At 40.3% G+C, this 16222-nt stretch overlaps 1 protein-coding gene across 1 annotated transcript; it reads right to left on the reverse strand.

The window, feature by feature from the left end:
• Positions 1-361: 361 nt before the first annotated feature.
• LOC103669173 (GTPase HRas-like) lies at positions 362-13672 on the reverse strand. The gene is given in 7 exon segments (XM_008697503.1): positions 362-443; positions 549-707; positions 831-1014; positions 1181-1375; positions 7612-7623; positions 12333-12431; positions 13651-13672. Coding segments are annotated over 7 exon segments (753 nt in total).
• Between the last annotated feature and the right edge of the window lie 2550 nt (positions 13673-16222).

A 16222-nucleotide genomic window follows, 5' to 3' on the forward strand; every position in this document is an offset into this window, starting at 1 on the left:
TACCCTAACTCCCACACACAGGCAGCTGGGCTCTGCTCATCCTGCACTCCAGAGCTACCCCCATCAGGCAGCTTGCTCCTCAGGAGCTCCCCAATACAGCAGTCCCTAGGTCCGGCTCCAGCCTGAACACCCTGTGTCCCACTCCTGTCTGACCTACTGCCCTTGCCCCCAAGCCCACTAAGGGTGCAGGGCCAAAAAGAACCCATGGGGCTCTCTGGGGGCAGAGGGGTCACGGCCCTAAGGTCGCTGCTCCAGCCTGGCTGAAGGCAACTCTCTCCAGGGACCTCTGCCTCTCACTAGAGCTGTGTCAGCCCAGACTCTGGGTCCAGATCTCCCTTGGTGCCCTGCCTTCTGTGGACACTTAGAGTTCTAGGTGTCGCTGAGTCCCGGGGGGTCCCGGAGGGTCCCAGAGGGTCCCGGAACTAGAACCAGAGCCAGAGTGGCTGTCCTGTGTTTGGGGGTGGGGGAGAGGGCAATAAGCACTGTTACCTGGCAAGGGTGGGGTGGGCCAAATCCCTAGCTAGTTGTGGGGTGGGGAGCCCACTCACCTGGTGCGTCTGGTTGAGGTCTCCATGTAGGGGATGCCATGGGTGCGGGCAAGGTCATGTGCCTGCCAGGACTCTACCGTGTGCGCAGCCAGGTCGCATTTGTTCCCTACCAGCACCATGGGCACATCACAGGAGTCCTTTACGCACTTGATTTGCTCCCTGCTAGGAAGGAGGTGGGAGTCAGTCAGTGGGCTGCAAGCACGGATGCATCCAGGACCCTGACGGGCAGACATAGGATAAACAGAGGGACGGGGGACCTCCGAGGGCCGACAAGCAGCTCACCTGTACTGGTGGATGTCCCTGAAGGACTTGGTGGTTTCAATGGTAAACAAACACTGGAAACCCTCTCCGGTGTGCATGTACTGATACCATACGGAACTATACTCCTCCTGGCCCTCCATGTCCAAAATGTCTAGCAGGCACGTCTCACCATTGATAACCACTTGCTTCCTGCAGGAAGACAGTGCTTAAGGACCACCCCACCCGTCTCTCCTAGGATGAAGTGATCAAGCCACCAGCCCATCCCAGGCACCTATCCTACCCCACTCCCAGGTCCCATAAGGAGGGGACGCACTCCTATGGAGCACACAAAAGACAAGCCCACATCAGAATTCAGGGCTGGGGAAAGGAGCTCATCTAGACGGTGTGGTCATATTCATCCACGAAGTGGTTCTGGATGAGCTGGATGGTCAGGGCACTCTTCCCCGCACTTCCAGAGCCCACCTTCCTCAACACAGATCCTGAAGGCCATTCTTGCCTCACATCCCTGGGACTCTGGAGAAAGTTCTGGTCAGCCTCCTGGCTATTGTCCTCTGAATCAGCAGCCTCTGTTCACCATTTCAGGATATGGAACCACCTTCCTCTTTTCAAGGTTACAAAATGCAACCTGTACTTGGGATTATACTCCAACCCTTTGGGAGGCCCAGAAATAGGCATTTCTGAGAAATCGACATGAATCACATTATCTGTGCCTTTGGGAGTTATTGATTGAGGGTTAGCAACTCAGAGTAGCCACCAGGTACCCGAGCTGAAGCAGGCCCCTACCCTGCCCTCCTGGAAAGAAGACCAGAAAGGGGAATGCATTTTCTGTTCAGGACACAAAGATTTACTGGAGGCCTTCATGACATTACACTGATTTACGGTTCCAACCAAACTCAAATCTGCTCTCAGCTGCCCCGTACCTGGATGTTCAGTACACAAGCAGACCATTCCAATTGCAGGGGCAGCATCACCGTGATGCAGGTCAGTGAGGGCACCTCAGGAAGTCATGCAGGAGATTGTGGCAGCCCCTCACTTAGGAAGAAAAGGAAGAGGGGATGGAGGTAGAGCCAAATAGGGTACCCTGGTTGGGGCCCTGGTTGGGTTGGATCCTGTGGCACGCTCCACAGGCTTCTCCTTGGTACACTCATAGCTTTCCGAGGCACAGCCCCATCCTCTTGGACCCCCTCACCATCCCTACAAATTCCCCTTTTCCCTGACCCCTCATCCCCCTCATCCTCCTGGGAGCCATCTTACACACCCAGAGCCCTGTTTTTTGCTCCAGGAGCCACTCTTCCCTCTAGAAGTGCCCTGAAATTTCCTGGGAGCTACCCCCCAAACCTTCATCATCCCTCTGGGAGACCCCTGTCTTTCTGGACCCCCATCTCATCACCCAACAGCCTTCACATCCCCCTAGGAACCACGTGTCCCCCTGGAGCCCCTCCATCCCCTGGGAGGCCCTCCTCTTCGGTCTTCCCCAAAATCTCCTGTCCCTTTGGAGTCCCTGGGGTCCAGCAAGAGTAGAAGTGAGGCAGTCAGGCTTGCAAAGTTGTGCAGACCAGCTGTTAGCCCCTGATATACAGCTTGGGTTCTCTCTGAGAGCAGGGGGATCCCTCCAAAGCAAAAGTCATGGCGGTTTGGCCCAGGATGTCCAGAGGTATTTTGGAGGCACAGGTGAGTGATGGTGGTGATGGGTTGGCTCTTAGAGTGAAAGGAAGGGACACTCCAGTGTGTCAGCTATAGTAGCCGAGGACATTGTTGGGCTATTTACCAAATGGCAGGACCGGGCAAAACCACCTTGAAGTGGGCTAGACTTACTTTAGAAAATCTGGGGATGCACATGAGACAACCAAGGATTTAGCTACTGGCTGATTGGAAACGTATCACAAACTGGTGCCTATTTAGTTACCACTGTGGGGAGTGGACACAGAGCCACCCCCAGACACAACTGGCATCCACTGTGTACCAGGGAAGGGAGACTCATTGTGGAGCCAGGGCTAGTGTCTGGGGGCCCAGGGTGGCCGGTGGAGGGTTGGACTAGGCATGAAGCCAGTGGGGCTCAATACCCTTCCCCTGCTCAGGCCCCTCCAGGGTACCAGGATAGACACTAGCTTCAGGTTCCATTGTCACAGGTTGTTAAATTTGTCAAATGAAAGCATTTTAACTGAATGAGTGTCTTTCCACTCTAGCATCTCCTCTCTTAGGCTCCCCCTCTGATTCCCAGAGGCCTGCTTCGAGGACCAGCTGTATTGGCCAGGGGAAAGAAGGGATGGAGGCTTGGAGGCAATCTCTGTGGGTGGCTTTGTTGTACTCGAGTTGTGTGACTATTTAACACTTTATTATTCGTTCCAATTTTTAAAAAATACAAAAATGAAACACTAAAACATTTTTTAAAAAGACATGAAAGATACTAAGGACCCAGTGAATCTGTATGGGTTAACATGGGCAGGACATTTTTTGAAATCAGGAACGTTTAGTTTGAGGTTGTTTTAACAAACAACAATGGAGTCAATTTGAAGACCTACTAGGCTTTATGAAGTGGTTACTGAATTGGGCTGTGTCCCATCTAGCAGGTGGAGGGTCATTCCAAAGGGCTACGGGAAGGGGAAGGTGTTTAAAGGCAGGACAAGGAAGTCATAAACAGAAAAAGAGATTATTTTGGGTGCAGTCACCTTCCTTTGGGGACAAAAGGGTCTTATTGAGTGGACCACCTCATCTTCCTCTGGGGATGGGGAGACCTTGTGTGACAGATGGCCTCCCTGGTACTGACCAGTGGAGACTACATTTCCGGGGGAGCTTGGAACGAGTTAAATGAGGTATTGAGCCCCAGCTTGGTGACATGACCTAGCATAAGTGATTCTATTTTGGGCCCGCGGCTTTTTTCGAAACAGGCTGAAGGTGGTAAAAAGCCCGCCATGGACTCACACACTTTTTCAGGTGTCTCACCTCAGTGTCGACTAAGATTGAGGCTGTTTGGGGTTAATATCTCCTATCATACCTTATCTGCCATCCCTTTTCTTCTTCACAGTGGAAGGAAAAGGTAGAATTAGAGAACCATGGGGCAGATCAGTAGCCATGTGCTCAAAAATTCATTCACATTACTATACATGTAAACAGCAGGATTCTGTGCATCTGTTAAAAAGAATGAAGCAGCCTAACACATCCTGATATGGAAAAACTCCAGGAAATATTAAGTGAAATCCAGAGGAGGTGTGTTTATACACGTCAGTGTTCGTGTTTACTGACCGCTCCCTCCAGAGTCCGGGTGTCTGCAGAGAACTCCTGAGGGGCCGCAGAACACCTGCTGCATCTCCAGTACAAGGTGTGACTGTCACGAGTGGAGAGCCTGTGCCTCAGACCAGCCTGGTCATCGCTGCTGGGGGATTGCCTTTCCTATTGTCTGATGTTTTTCTCCCGTCATGGTGAAACTCATTTCACTGAGCCTCTTTCATTTTATTGGTTCATGTCCTTCCCTGAAATCTCTGACTCCTTCGATAGGCTTACAGTGCCCACCTTCATTCATGTTCAGCTTATCAAACACCAGTCTCCTGTGTCTCCACGGATGAACACACTATGGACATCACGGGGCTGACCTTCGACACCTGTCTGCACTCAAGCCCGTATGTGAGTTGGTTTCTTTTTAAGTAGTCTTGTTTTTTACAATCAGAAAATAATCTATTGATAAATAATTTGCTGCCTGCTGCCTAAAATGTCCCTGCTTCCCTCCAAGGGCTCTCATTTCCTTCTTCTGGAGAGTGAGAAGCTTTCCAATGAAGTGGATTCTTTTTTGTCTGTCTACCTCTCTCTTATTTAGTTTCAGTAGCACAACAATGTGATTCCAGAATTCTGTACATTATTCAGTGCTCCCCACAAGAAGTGTTGCCATATGTTACCCGTACGAGGTTCTTAACGGTATCACTGACTGTATTCCCTGTGCTGTACTTTTCATCCCCATGACTTCCTTACTTTATAACTGGAAGTTTGTATCTCCTAATCCCCATCCCCTATTTCCTCATTCCCTCATGACCTCCTCTCTGACACCACCACGTTTGTTCTCTGTATTTAAAAGCCTGTTTGCTCATCGATGGATATATCATCTAAGCAGAAGATCAACAAGGAAGCCAGGGCTTGGAATGACACGTTGGACCAGATGGATTTCACAGATATATGCAGAGCATTTCATCCTAAAGCAGCAGAATACATATTCTTCTTGAGTGCATATGGAACCTTCTCCAGACTAGGTCACATACAGGGTCACAAATCAAGTCTCAACCAGTACCAAAAATTAGGATTATTCCCTGCATCTTTTCAGACCACAATGCTTTGGAACTTGAACTCAATCACAAGAGAAAATTTGGAAGGAACACAAATACTTGGAGGTTAAAGAACACCCTACTAAAGAATGAATAGATCAACCAGGAAATTAAAGAATTTAAACAATTCATGGAAACAAATGAAAATGAAAAGACAACTCTTCAAAACCTCTGGGATGCAGCAAAGGAGGTCCTAGGACAGAAGCGTATAGCAATATAAGCCTTTCTCAAAAAAACAAAACAAAACCAAAAAGCCTCAAATACACAATCTAACCTTACACATAAAGAATCTGGAGAAAGAACAGCAAATAAAGCCTAAATCCAGCAGGAGAAGAGAATAAAGATTAGAGTGGAAATCAATGTAATAGAAACCAAAGGAACAGAACAGATAAATGAAACCAGGAGCTTATTGCTTGAAAGTATTAACAATGTTGATAAACCTCCAGCCAGACATATCAAAAAGAAAAGTGAAAAGACCCAAATAAATAAAATCATAAATGAAAGAGGAGAGATCACAACCAACAGTGAAGAAATACAAACAATCATAAGAACATATTATGAGCAACTATATGCCAACAAATTAGGCAATCTGGAAGAAATGAATGCATTCCTAGAAACATATAAACTACGAAAACTGAAACAGGAAGAAATAGAAAACATAAACAGACCCATAACCAGAAAAGAAATTAAAGCAATAATCAAAAATCTCCCAAAAAACTAGAGTCCAGGATCAGACAGCCCCCAAAGGAAATCTACTAAACCTTTAAAGAAGAATTCATACCTATTTTTCTGAAGCTGTTTCAAAAACTAGAAATGGGAGGAAAACTTCTAAACTTTTTATATGAGCCCATCTTTACCTTGATCCCCAAACCAGACAAAGACTCCACCAAAAAGGAGAATTACAGACCAATATCCCTGACCAACATGGATGCCAAAAGTCTAACCTCGATACTAGCTAATAGGATCCAAAAGTACATTAAAATTATCCTTCACCATGATCAAGTGGGATTTATTCCTGGGCTGCAAGGGTGGTTCAACAACCACAAATCAATCAATGTGATACATCACATATATGAAAGAGAGGACAAGAACTATATGATCCTCCCAATAGTTGCAGAAAAAGCATCTGACAAAGTACAGCATCCTTTCTTGATTAAAACGCTTCACAGTGTAGAGATAGAGGGAACATACCTCAATATCATAAAAGCCATATATGAAAATCCCACAGCAAACATCATTCTCAAAAGGGAAAAAATGAGAGCTTTTCCTCTAAGGTCAGGAACATGACAGGCACACCCACTCTCACCACTCTTCAGCATAGTATTAGAAGTCCTAGTCTCAGCAATCAGACAACAAAAAGAAATAAAAGGTATTCAAATTGGGAAAGAAAAAGTCAAACTCTCTCTCTTCGCAGATGACATGAAGCTTTATGTGGAAAACCCATAAGACTCCACCCTAAAAGTGCTAGAACTCATACAGGAATTCAGCAAAGGGGCTGGATAGAAAATCAATGCACAGAAATCAGTTGCGTTTCTATACAACAATGAAACTGAAGAAAGAAATTAAGGAATCAATCCCATTTACAATTGCACCAAAAGCCATAAGATAGCTAGGAATAAGCCTAACTGAAGAGGTAAACGTTCTGTACTCTGAAAACTATGGAACACTTATGAAAGAAATTAAGGAAGACACAAAGAAATGGAAAAACGTTCCATGCTCATGGATTGGAAGAACAAATATTGTTAAAATGTCATGCTACCCAGAGCCATCTACACCTTTAATGAAATCCCAATCAAAATACCATCAACATTTTCCACAGAGCTTGAACAAAAATCCTAAAATTTGTGTGGAACCAGAAAAGACCCCGAATAGCCAAAGGAATGTTGAAAAAGAAAAACAGAGGTGGAGGCATCACAATTCTGGACTTCAAGCTATAATACTCAAGTAGTAAAGCTGTACTCATTAAGCTGTAATCATTAAGACAGTATGGTACTGGCACAAAAACAGACACATAGATCAATGGAACAGAAAAGAGAACCCAGAAATGGACGCTCAGCTCTATGGAATCTTCGACAAAGTGGGGAAGAATATTCAATGGAAAAAAGACAGTCTCATCAACAAATGGTGTTGGGAAAATTGAAAGCCACATGCAGAAGAAAAAACTGGACCATTTTCTTACACCATACACAAAAATAAATTTAAAAATGGATTAAAGACCTAAATGTGAGACAGGAATCTATCAAAAGCCCAGAGGAGAATGCAAGCAGCAATCTCTTCAACCTCAGCTGCAGCAAATTCTTGCTAGACTCATCTCCAGAGGCAAGGGAAGCAAAAGCAAAAATGACCTATTGGGACTTCATCAAGAGAAGAAGCTTTTGCACAGCAAAGGAAACAGTCGAGAAAAATCAAAAGACAACCTACAGAATGGGGGAAGATATTTGCAAATGCCTTATCAGGTAAAGGGCTGGTACCCAAAATTATAAAGAACTTACCAAACTCAACACCTAAAGAACACATCATCCAATCAAGAAATGAGCAGAAGTCATGAGCAGGCATTTCTCTAAAGAAGACATACAAACAGCCAACAGACACATGCAAAAAATGCTCAGCATCACTCAATATCAGGAATATACAAATCAAAACCACATGAGATACCACTTCACACCAGTCAGAATGGCTAAAATTAATCAGTCAGGAAACAACCAATGTTGGCAAGGATGCAGAGAAAGGGGAATCTTCTTACATTGCTAATGGGAATGCAAGCTGGTGCAGCCACTCTGGAAAACAGTATGGAAATCCCTCAAAAAGTTAAAAATAGAGTTACCTGATGACCCAGCAATTGCACTACTAGGTATTTACCCCAAAGATACAAATGTAGGGACACCTGCACCCCGATGTTTATAGCAGCAATGTCCACAATAGCCAAACTATGGAAAGAACCCAGATGTCCATCAACAGATGAATGGATAAAGATGGTGTGGTAAGTGTTGAACAAAAAAAAATCCAGACTGGAAAGGACTGCTATCTGTATCTTCTGGTGTTTATATTAAATTTCAATAATTGTTTTTGAAAAAAATTCATTATTAGAACAAATTATATAATTCCTTTTAAAATTTTGCAAGTATAGTATTATTTCCATTCTGTGAAATACGAAGTTATCCAGCAGAATCCAAACCCAGGTGTTTTAATTCTAAAGCTTATGTTTGCAAACATATGTATTTGGAGATCCACATCTCTCTGATTAAAAGTCCTGTGTGTATATAGCACAATAGAGTTATGTTTACCAGATGATGATTTTGTTATCCTATAATGAAGAAAAATGCATAATTCTGTTATATTGTATGGAGGCTATCTGCAAAACAGTAGCACTTTCCATGTAACTATAATAAGAAAATATTTTGAAAATGGGTAATGACATTTTTATATATTAGTTTGAGTTGGTTATTATGAAAATTGCATATTCTAGAACATATTAATATTTCATTAATTTTCTACATTTTTCTTCATGTCTACAGTCCAAGTAAAATGAATGCATTAATATTATTCTTCCAAAATTTTCTTGTTTTCATATTTTTTTCTTCTCTATAGCAATATTTTAAAAAATTACTTTAGTTTGGAAGTTGGGCCATCCATCACCCATGGATGATCATTACTGTTTTGAAAGACCAATCCATGATAGAAGTGATAAGAAACTCAGAAATGTCTATCCAAAATAAAGAATTTTTACTTAATCATAATAAAAGCTTTTATTATTTTTTTTAAAATGCAAGTTGTACATTCTTTTTTTTTTTTTTTAAGATTTTATTTATTTATGTGACAGAGAGACAGCCAACGAGAGAGGGAGCACAGCAGGGGAGTGGGAGAGGAAGAAGCAGGCTCCCAGCGGAGGAGCCCGATGTGGGACTCCATCCCGGAACGCCGGGATCACGCCCTGAGCCGAAGGCAGACGCTTAACGACTACGCTTCCCAGGCGCCCCAAGTTGTACATTCTTTCACACAATCCTTAATTTTCAAAATGAAATGAGAGAGTTAGATCTTAATCTAACACCAAATTTAGAGTCAAGTTGAAAACCACTTTTACAGGGGTGCCTGGGTGGCACAGTGGTTAAGCGTCTGCCTTCAGTTCAGGGTGTGATCCCGGCGTTGTGGGATCAAGCCCCACATCAGGCTCCTCTGCTATGAGCCTGCTTCTTCCTCTCCCAGTCCCCCTGCTTATGTTCCCTCTCTCGCTGGCTGTCTCTCTCTGTCAAATAAATAAATAAAATCTTAAAAAAAAAAAAAAAGAAAACCACTTTTACAGGTCAAAAATTTCACCAGTGTCTGTAATTCTGACTTAAAAGTAACATTTGAAACTTTTCTTATGTTAATAAGGACATATTACTATTGACAATAGTAACATAACAAGGCTTTAAAGAAGTATCCAGTAACTGTGACATTCATTTCTCCAGACACTGTGACTAAATCAATATATTTTTCTACTATGTTTCTAAGAATTGGGGTTTTAGAAAGAAATTAAGTGATTGACATGAAGGAAATAAATAACAGAAACTCCAAATTTGGGTTTCTAGTCCCCACACCATTGTTTAACTGAATAAACCCCACTTCAGTGCATTTCTGTATTAGTGGATTTCAATGGTTTAGACAAGGTGTCATAGACTCCTTTCTCTCTGCCACCCCCTGCTAAATACAACTATAAAACTGGAATTAATGGGAGACACAAGGAAAGGAGAACGCTAGAAGGTGGAAAGAAATAGACAAAATGTTTTGGATCCTGGAATTGAGAACAAAGAATGACAGTGCATCTTATATCCCCAGCCCTGCAGAAGAAAGTGACCTAGACCTGCTGCTTCCTAACACTCAACCTGGCAATAGGAGGTGGCTCAGGTAAGTCAGTCACTCTTCCTCCCTGTTGAAGAGAATCCTGTTCAGCAACACCAGACAAACCTTACGTGGTGACCCATCAGGAGACTGGCTAAAATAAGCAGCCAGAGGAAATGCTGCTGCTCCAACCAGGACACACCAGAGGAAGGTGGGACCAGTGAAGGGCATCACATGATAAGAGCACTGGACCCAGGAAAACTCTTGTTTCCTTGAGGGCATGAAACTCACATCCCAGGGGCGCCTGGGTGGCACAGCGGTTAAGCGTCTGCCTTCGGCTCAGGGCGTGATCCCGGCGTTATGGGATCGAGCCCCACATCAGGCCCCTCCGCTATGAGCCTGCTGCTTCCTCTCCCACTCCCCCTGCTTGTGTTCCCTCTCTCGCTGGCTGTCTCTATCTCTGTCAAATGAATAAATAAAATCTTTAAAAAAAAAAAAAAGAAAAGAAACTCACATCCCCAACCCCAAGAGACATTGATAGAATAGATTTTAGAATGTTATATTCACATAATTTAGTAGTAAAAGTTTAAAAACTACAGATAAATGCGTAATATCAATGAATTGCAAGAAATAGCATGTGGAATGAAAGCAGCATGTGGGAGTGAAAATGCATGCTGCATGATTCCATGGATATGGTGCTCGAAAACAAACCAAGAGACTCTTTAATATTAAAAGTCAGGACAGTGGTTAAAAAGGAGGGAGCAGAAATGACAGGAGAACACATAGGAGCAGGAGTGGGGCTGCTGGAGGTGGGAAAGTCCTGTTCATGATCTAATTTGTAATTACATGCTTCTGTTTACTTTTCATCAATCTGTATAATCCTGATGCTTAGTTTTCTCGATGTATGGCAAATTAAACAGTGAAGTTTATTTTAGACAAAAAAAAATTTACAGAAACTTGGTTGTCTATGAAAAGGAAGAACTGGAAATCATCAAATGTGCGTCAACAGCATAAAATATAAATAAAATATCATAAAGTCAAATAATGGAATATTAATTGATTTTTAAATAAATAAACTACAAATATGTGCAAAAATATGATATTGACTAAAATAAGCTTTTAATAAAATGCTGGAAACATTTAAAATCTCAGCACTTCCTCTTTATCATCGATGTAGACCACAGTAGAGTTCTTAGAAGTACAGGCCACCCAAACTCTCATTCTATGTTTGTTTGTTTGTTTGTTTGTTTTTCAAAATTAAAGTAATAACAATTGAATATGTTAACCACTCCTTTGGACAATGACTGCAATGATACACTGAAGAAAGATTATGAAATATTATCCAAAAACAATTTGAATTTTAAAAAATGAAAATTAATTTACCTATTTGCAACAGTTATAACCATTACCTGTACATAGCATGGCTATGCACCCTCACAGGCTAGTGCATAAACAGCAGCACACACACACAGTCACCGAGAAGGGTCAGTCTTGTTGTTTCACAAACAAAAATACCCATCTTTTCGTGTCCTGAAAGTCATTGATGAAAACCACATTTTTTAGAATAGTAAGGGTCTTTATCACTTATATTACAGAAGGTGGAAATTTGAGGCAATTGGCAACAATGGATATAATACTTTTAAATGGGTATTTCCTCATATTGTTACCTAAGAGGGAATTGTCTTCTGTAATCATTGTTTATGAGCATTCATTGCCTAATTTTATAATTTATGTTTCCTCAAAAAAAATTTATCATTTTCGCCTAGCCTAAGATGGATACAAAATAGAAACTGTACTACAAATATCAGAACTTTGAAAATCATTATATACCTTTATGGATCCTTGTTACCAGGGAGAAATTATTCTGCTCCAGTATTTATTACAGTAGCTAAAAAAATTAATTTCTATATAAATTAATACTGACCTCAATAAATCTTAGTAATTTGGGTTTCTTAGTTTGAAATTTGGTGTATTGCTTTGGATTGGAATAATCTGGAATAAAATTGATTTTACCAAGAAAAAAATTAATAAAGTAATGAAGATTTGGGGGAAAAGTATTTCAAAAGCCCAAAAGACCAAACTTCACCATCTCTTACAATATCATTTTTAGCTAATTTCAAGAATTAATTTGTATTTCTCAAAAAGGTCTTTCGGTATCTTAAGGCATGTCTTTGAGTTATAAAATCTGAATATATATGTATGATATTCTCATATACATGATTTTCTCTATAGTCATTCTGTTATTCAGAATAAAATTCAGAATAACCATTCCACATTTAGTCTAAAAGGATATATTAAAATGAAAGTTCTATTCTGTAATATTATGAAATATTTAGAGGCACTGACAATCATTAAAATGAAAAGTTCCCATATAATCTTTCAAAAATTTACTTACAGGGAATAATAGCTATCATTGTTACCACAGTGGACATCAAGATAAGGCAGATTATTGCTAGGAAGTCATCAACGAGTTTTTCTAGAGATGATGGTAAATCTGCAGGAAGAAAAATGAAACACTGAGAAAGAATGGATGGAGACAATTATTTATAAAGCTTACATACAAGAGAACCCAAATGCATAGGGGATCAGATACATAAACTTGGACCCAAAACCCATATCTACCATTGTAATCTTCTCTCAAAATATGCTATTGCATAATGCTTCAGGAGTGGTTGGTCAAAGACTACAAATGACAGCAATGCCTGAACAAAGTTAGTCCTCAGGAGTGACTAACTAAATTACATTTATTTAGTGGCTTACATTTATTTATTAAAGGGGTTACCAAATGCTAATAGCCCACTGTTGACCAAAAGCCTTATTGATAACATGAAGAGTTGATTAACACATATTGTGTATGTTATACGTATTATATATTAATATTCTTACAATTAAGTAACTAGAGAAAAAACTATTATTAAGAAAATCATAAGGGGGCACCTGGGTGGCTCAGTCAGTTAAGCGTCTGCCTTTGACTTAGTTCATGATCTCTGGGTCCTGGGACAGAGCCCCTACATCAGGCTCTGTGCTAAGTGTGGGGTCTGCTTGAGATTCTCTCTCACCCTTTCCCTCTGACCCTCCCTGGGTTTCTCTCTCTGTCTCTCAAATAAATTTTTAAAAAAATAATAAAAGTCCTTCGTCTATAATTAAGTTTAAATGAGCATTTTACAAAAACTACTACATCCTTTTATTGAAAATCAAGCTGCTTTTATTCAATCCAGGTAAATATATAAGGAATTATGTTTGGCCTTTATCATGCAATAAATTTCTTTTAAAGAATTTATAAAGGTTGAGCAAAATATAACAACATATTAGTATTTATATATATATATATACCTCCTTGTACTGATTATAAAATCCAAAGTTAAATATTCCTTGCCATGATGTTTTGTGGGTTTCACTTTAAATTATTTTGATTTACAAACCCAATTACTAATGTGTGTATGCACTGGACTAATTTCTGACAGACAATAATTTGAATACTTTAAGAAATCTTCCACTGTATTTTATATTTTATGGATATATTTTGCCCTGAAATCTTCCAACGTATTTTATATTTTATGGATATACTTTATCCTGAATTATTCAAATAAAAACACCAATGTGCTCTGTGATTTGATTACATATAGTTGTACCTCGGGTGTATCCCATCCAGCATTTGAAACTCCCACTAAATAGGGTGCCTAGTAGAAAGAAAGGAGAGTAGTGACACCTACCTTTCGTCAGCCGGAAAGTCATGTTTTTTGAGGGAGGCCAGGTTACTCTCACACAGGTCTGCTACAGCTGGGGTATGAAAGGAAAAACTTGACAACATAAATCCAGGACAAGAATACACATTACCTGTGACCTTCACAGATTGCCATATGAAAGCCCAGAGTGAAGCAAGCATGGAAAAAGTAGCATCAGTGGATCCATTGAGGTTTGAGCAGGAAATTCTCACACCTGTCTATTTGAAGTCAGTTATTTTATCACACACTTTCAGGACGTAGGACGCTTTGGGCTCTATTGAAAGGGCAAATGGACCTTTAAGTATGTCGTTCAGATTCTCCATTTCAAATGCCTCTGAAAAACTCTTTTCATATTGTACAAGATTTGGGGGGATGGAGGCTTGATCACCCATGTGGTTAACCTGTTTCTGTCTCAATCACAAACACTGCAAACTTAGAGCATCTTAAGTTTTGCTTTTAAAACTATTGCTGAATCTTGACATTACATATCTTTTCCTCATTGCCTCATCGTTGCGTTTCTACCATCACGGGAAAAGTTCTAAAAATCATAATCCCGTTATCAACAGGTATTTAATGATATTTGCTACTAATTATTCTGTGGAATTACTACATTCTCATCCATAGTACACTTGGCACAAAATCTAGCATTTCCAAAATAACATCTCTATTCTTCTGCCCCGGTTCTTACATTCAATTTTATTTTTTTAAATATAATTTACTCTACAGATTTCCTCTGACAAAAATAAATGTCCCATAGAAGGATATAATATAAATAATATTGAACTATATAATATAATTTATATTTATATATATAAAACTATATAATATAATATATAATATAACTATATAATATAATTTATATTTATATATATAAATATTAATTTATAATTTAATCTACAGATTTCCTCTGATAAAAATAAATGTCCCATAGAAGGATATAATATAAATGATATTGAACTATATCAATCAGAGGTTGAAATATTTAATAACTGCTCATTATATCATTCATTAATTCATCTCCCAATTATGATTAACAACTTACAATTTATACCAAACTTTTTCTCCAGACCTATGAGAGGTATGAGAGGTAAAAATACTCAGACTTAATTAAATGTATGTTTGATATACATTAATTAATTCCTAATAATTATTAAGATTTTATAAGGTAGCCAGGTCTCTGTTATTCACTGAAGAGAGACAGTCACTAGAATACGGTGGTTTAGTCTACTTGAGGAAAATATGGAAATAATTACAAGTAATTGTGTAAGGGCAGAGATAGGGATGTGCACCTTGAAAGAGAGCCACAAAATCAAATTCTGGCATGGGTTGGCTTAGGGTAGAGGTTAAGAACAGTTTTGTTTTAAGAGATAGTATCTGATTTGAGTCCTAAAAAATTATTAAGCATTAATGGCATAATTTAGGAGAAGAGCAAACAAAACAAAGAAAACCACATGAAATCATGGACAAAACAAGTGGTCCTCATGGAAGCATTCACCATTAGGAGAGCAGTGAGAGGAAATGAAGACAGAAACATGGAGGAGGTAAAGAACAATCCTGGATCTTTTTTTTTTTTTTTTTAAGATTAAATTCTTTTTTTAAAATTTTTGTTTAAAGGTTTTATTTATTTATTTGACAGAGTGAGAGACAGGCAGTGAGAGAGGGAACACAAGCAGGGGGAGTGGGAGAAGAAGCAGGCTCCCAGTGGAGGAGCCTGATGCAGGGCTTGATCTCAGAATGCCAGGATCATGCCCTGAGCCAAAGGCAGACGCTTAACGATGGAGCCACTCAGGCGCCCCTAATTCTTTATTTTAGAGAGAGAACATGTAAGCAGGGGGAGGGGGAGATGGAAAGGGAGAAAGAATCCTCAAGTAGACTCCCTGCTGAGTGCAGAGCCCCTGGATGCAGGGCTTGAACTCAAGACCCTGAGACATGACCTAAGCTGAAATCAAGTCAGATACTCAACTGACTAAGCCACCTAGGCACGCACCCCCAATCCTGTATCTCTTTAAGCAGCTTTATTATTATCCATAGGCAATGGTTATGCAATGTTTGCATAAATCATCTGATATTGACTGATTTGAGTTTTAAATATACCACTGGTTGTTGTAGAGAAATGAAATTGACCTCTAAGAAAAGCTAGGAAGGTATGAGTTACAAGGCACCAGAGGAAATTCAAGAGATGTATGATAAGAGTGTTAATGAGGGATATCATGTGGAAATATAAACATATTCAATAATTATAATTAATAATAATAAACAATAGATTTAGGAGTGATGCTACCAAGGCTTAATAAGTGACTGAACTTTAGGAGGTGAAAAGGACACAAAAAAATCAAGAAAAATATTGGCAGAGTGCCTGGATGGCACTGTTGGTTAAGTCACTGACTTTGGCTCAGGTCATGATCCCGGGGTCCTGGGATCGAGCCCCACATCGGGCTGCTTGCTCAGTGGGGAGCCTGCTTCTCCATCTGCCTGCTGCTCTCCCTGCTTGTGCTCTCTCTCTCTCTGTGTCAAAGAAGTAAAATCTTAAAAAAAAAAAAAAAAAAGACATTTCTTGGGA

Source organism: Ursus maritimus, unplaced genomic scaffold (assembly GCF_017311325.1).
Source record: "Ursus maritimus isolate PB19 unplaced genomic scaffold, ASM1731132v1 scaffold_26, whole genome shotgun sequence".
Taxonomy (NCBI): Eukaryota; Metazoa; Chordata; class Mammalia; order Carnivora; family Ursidae; genus Ursus; species Ursus maritimus.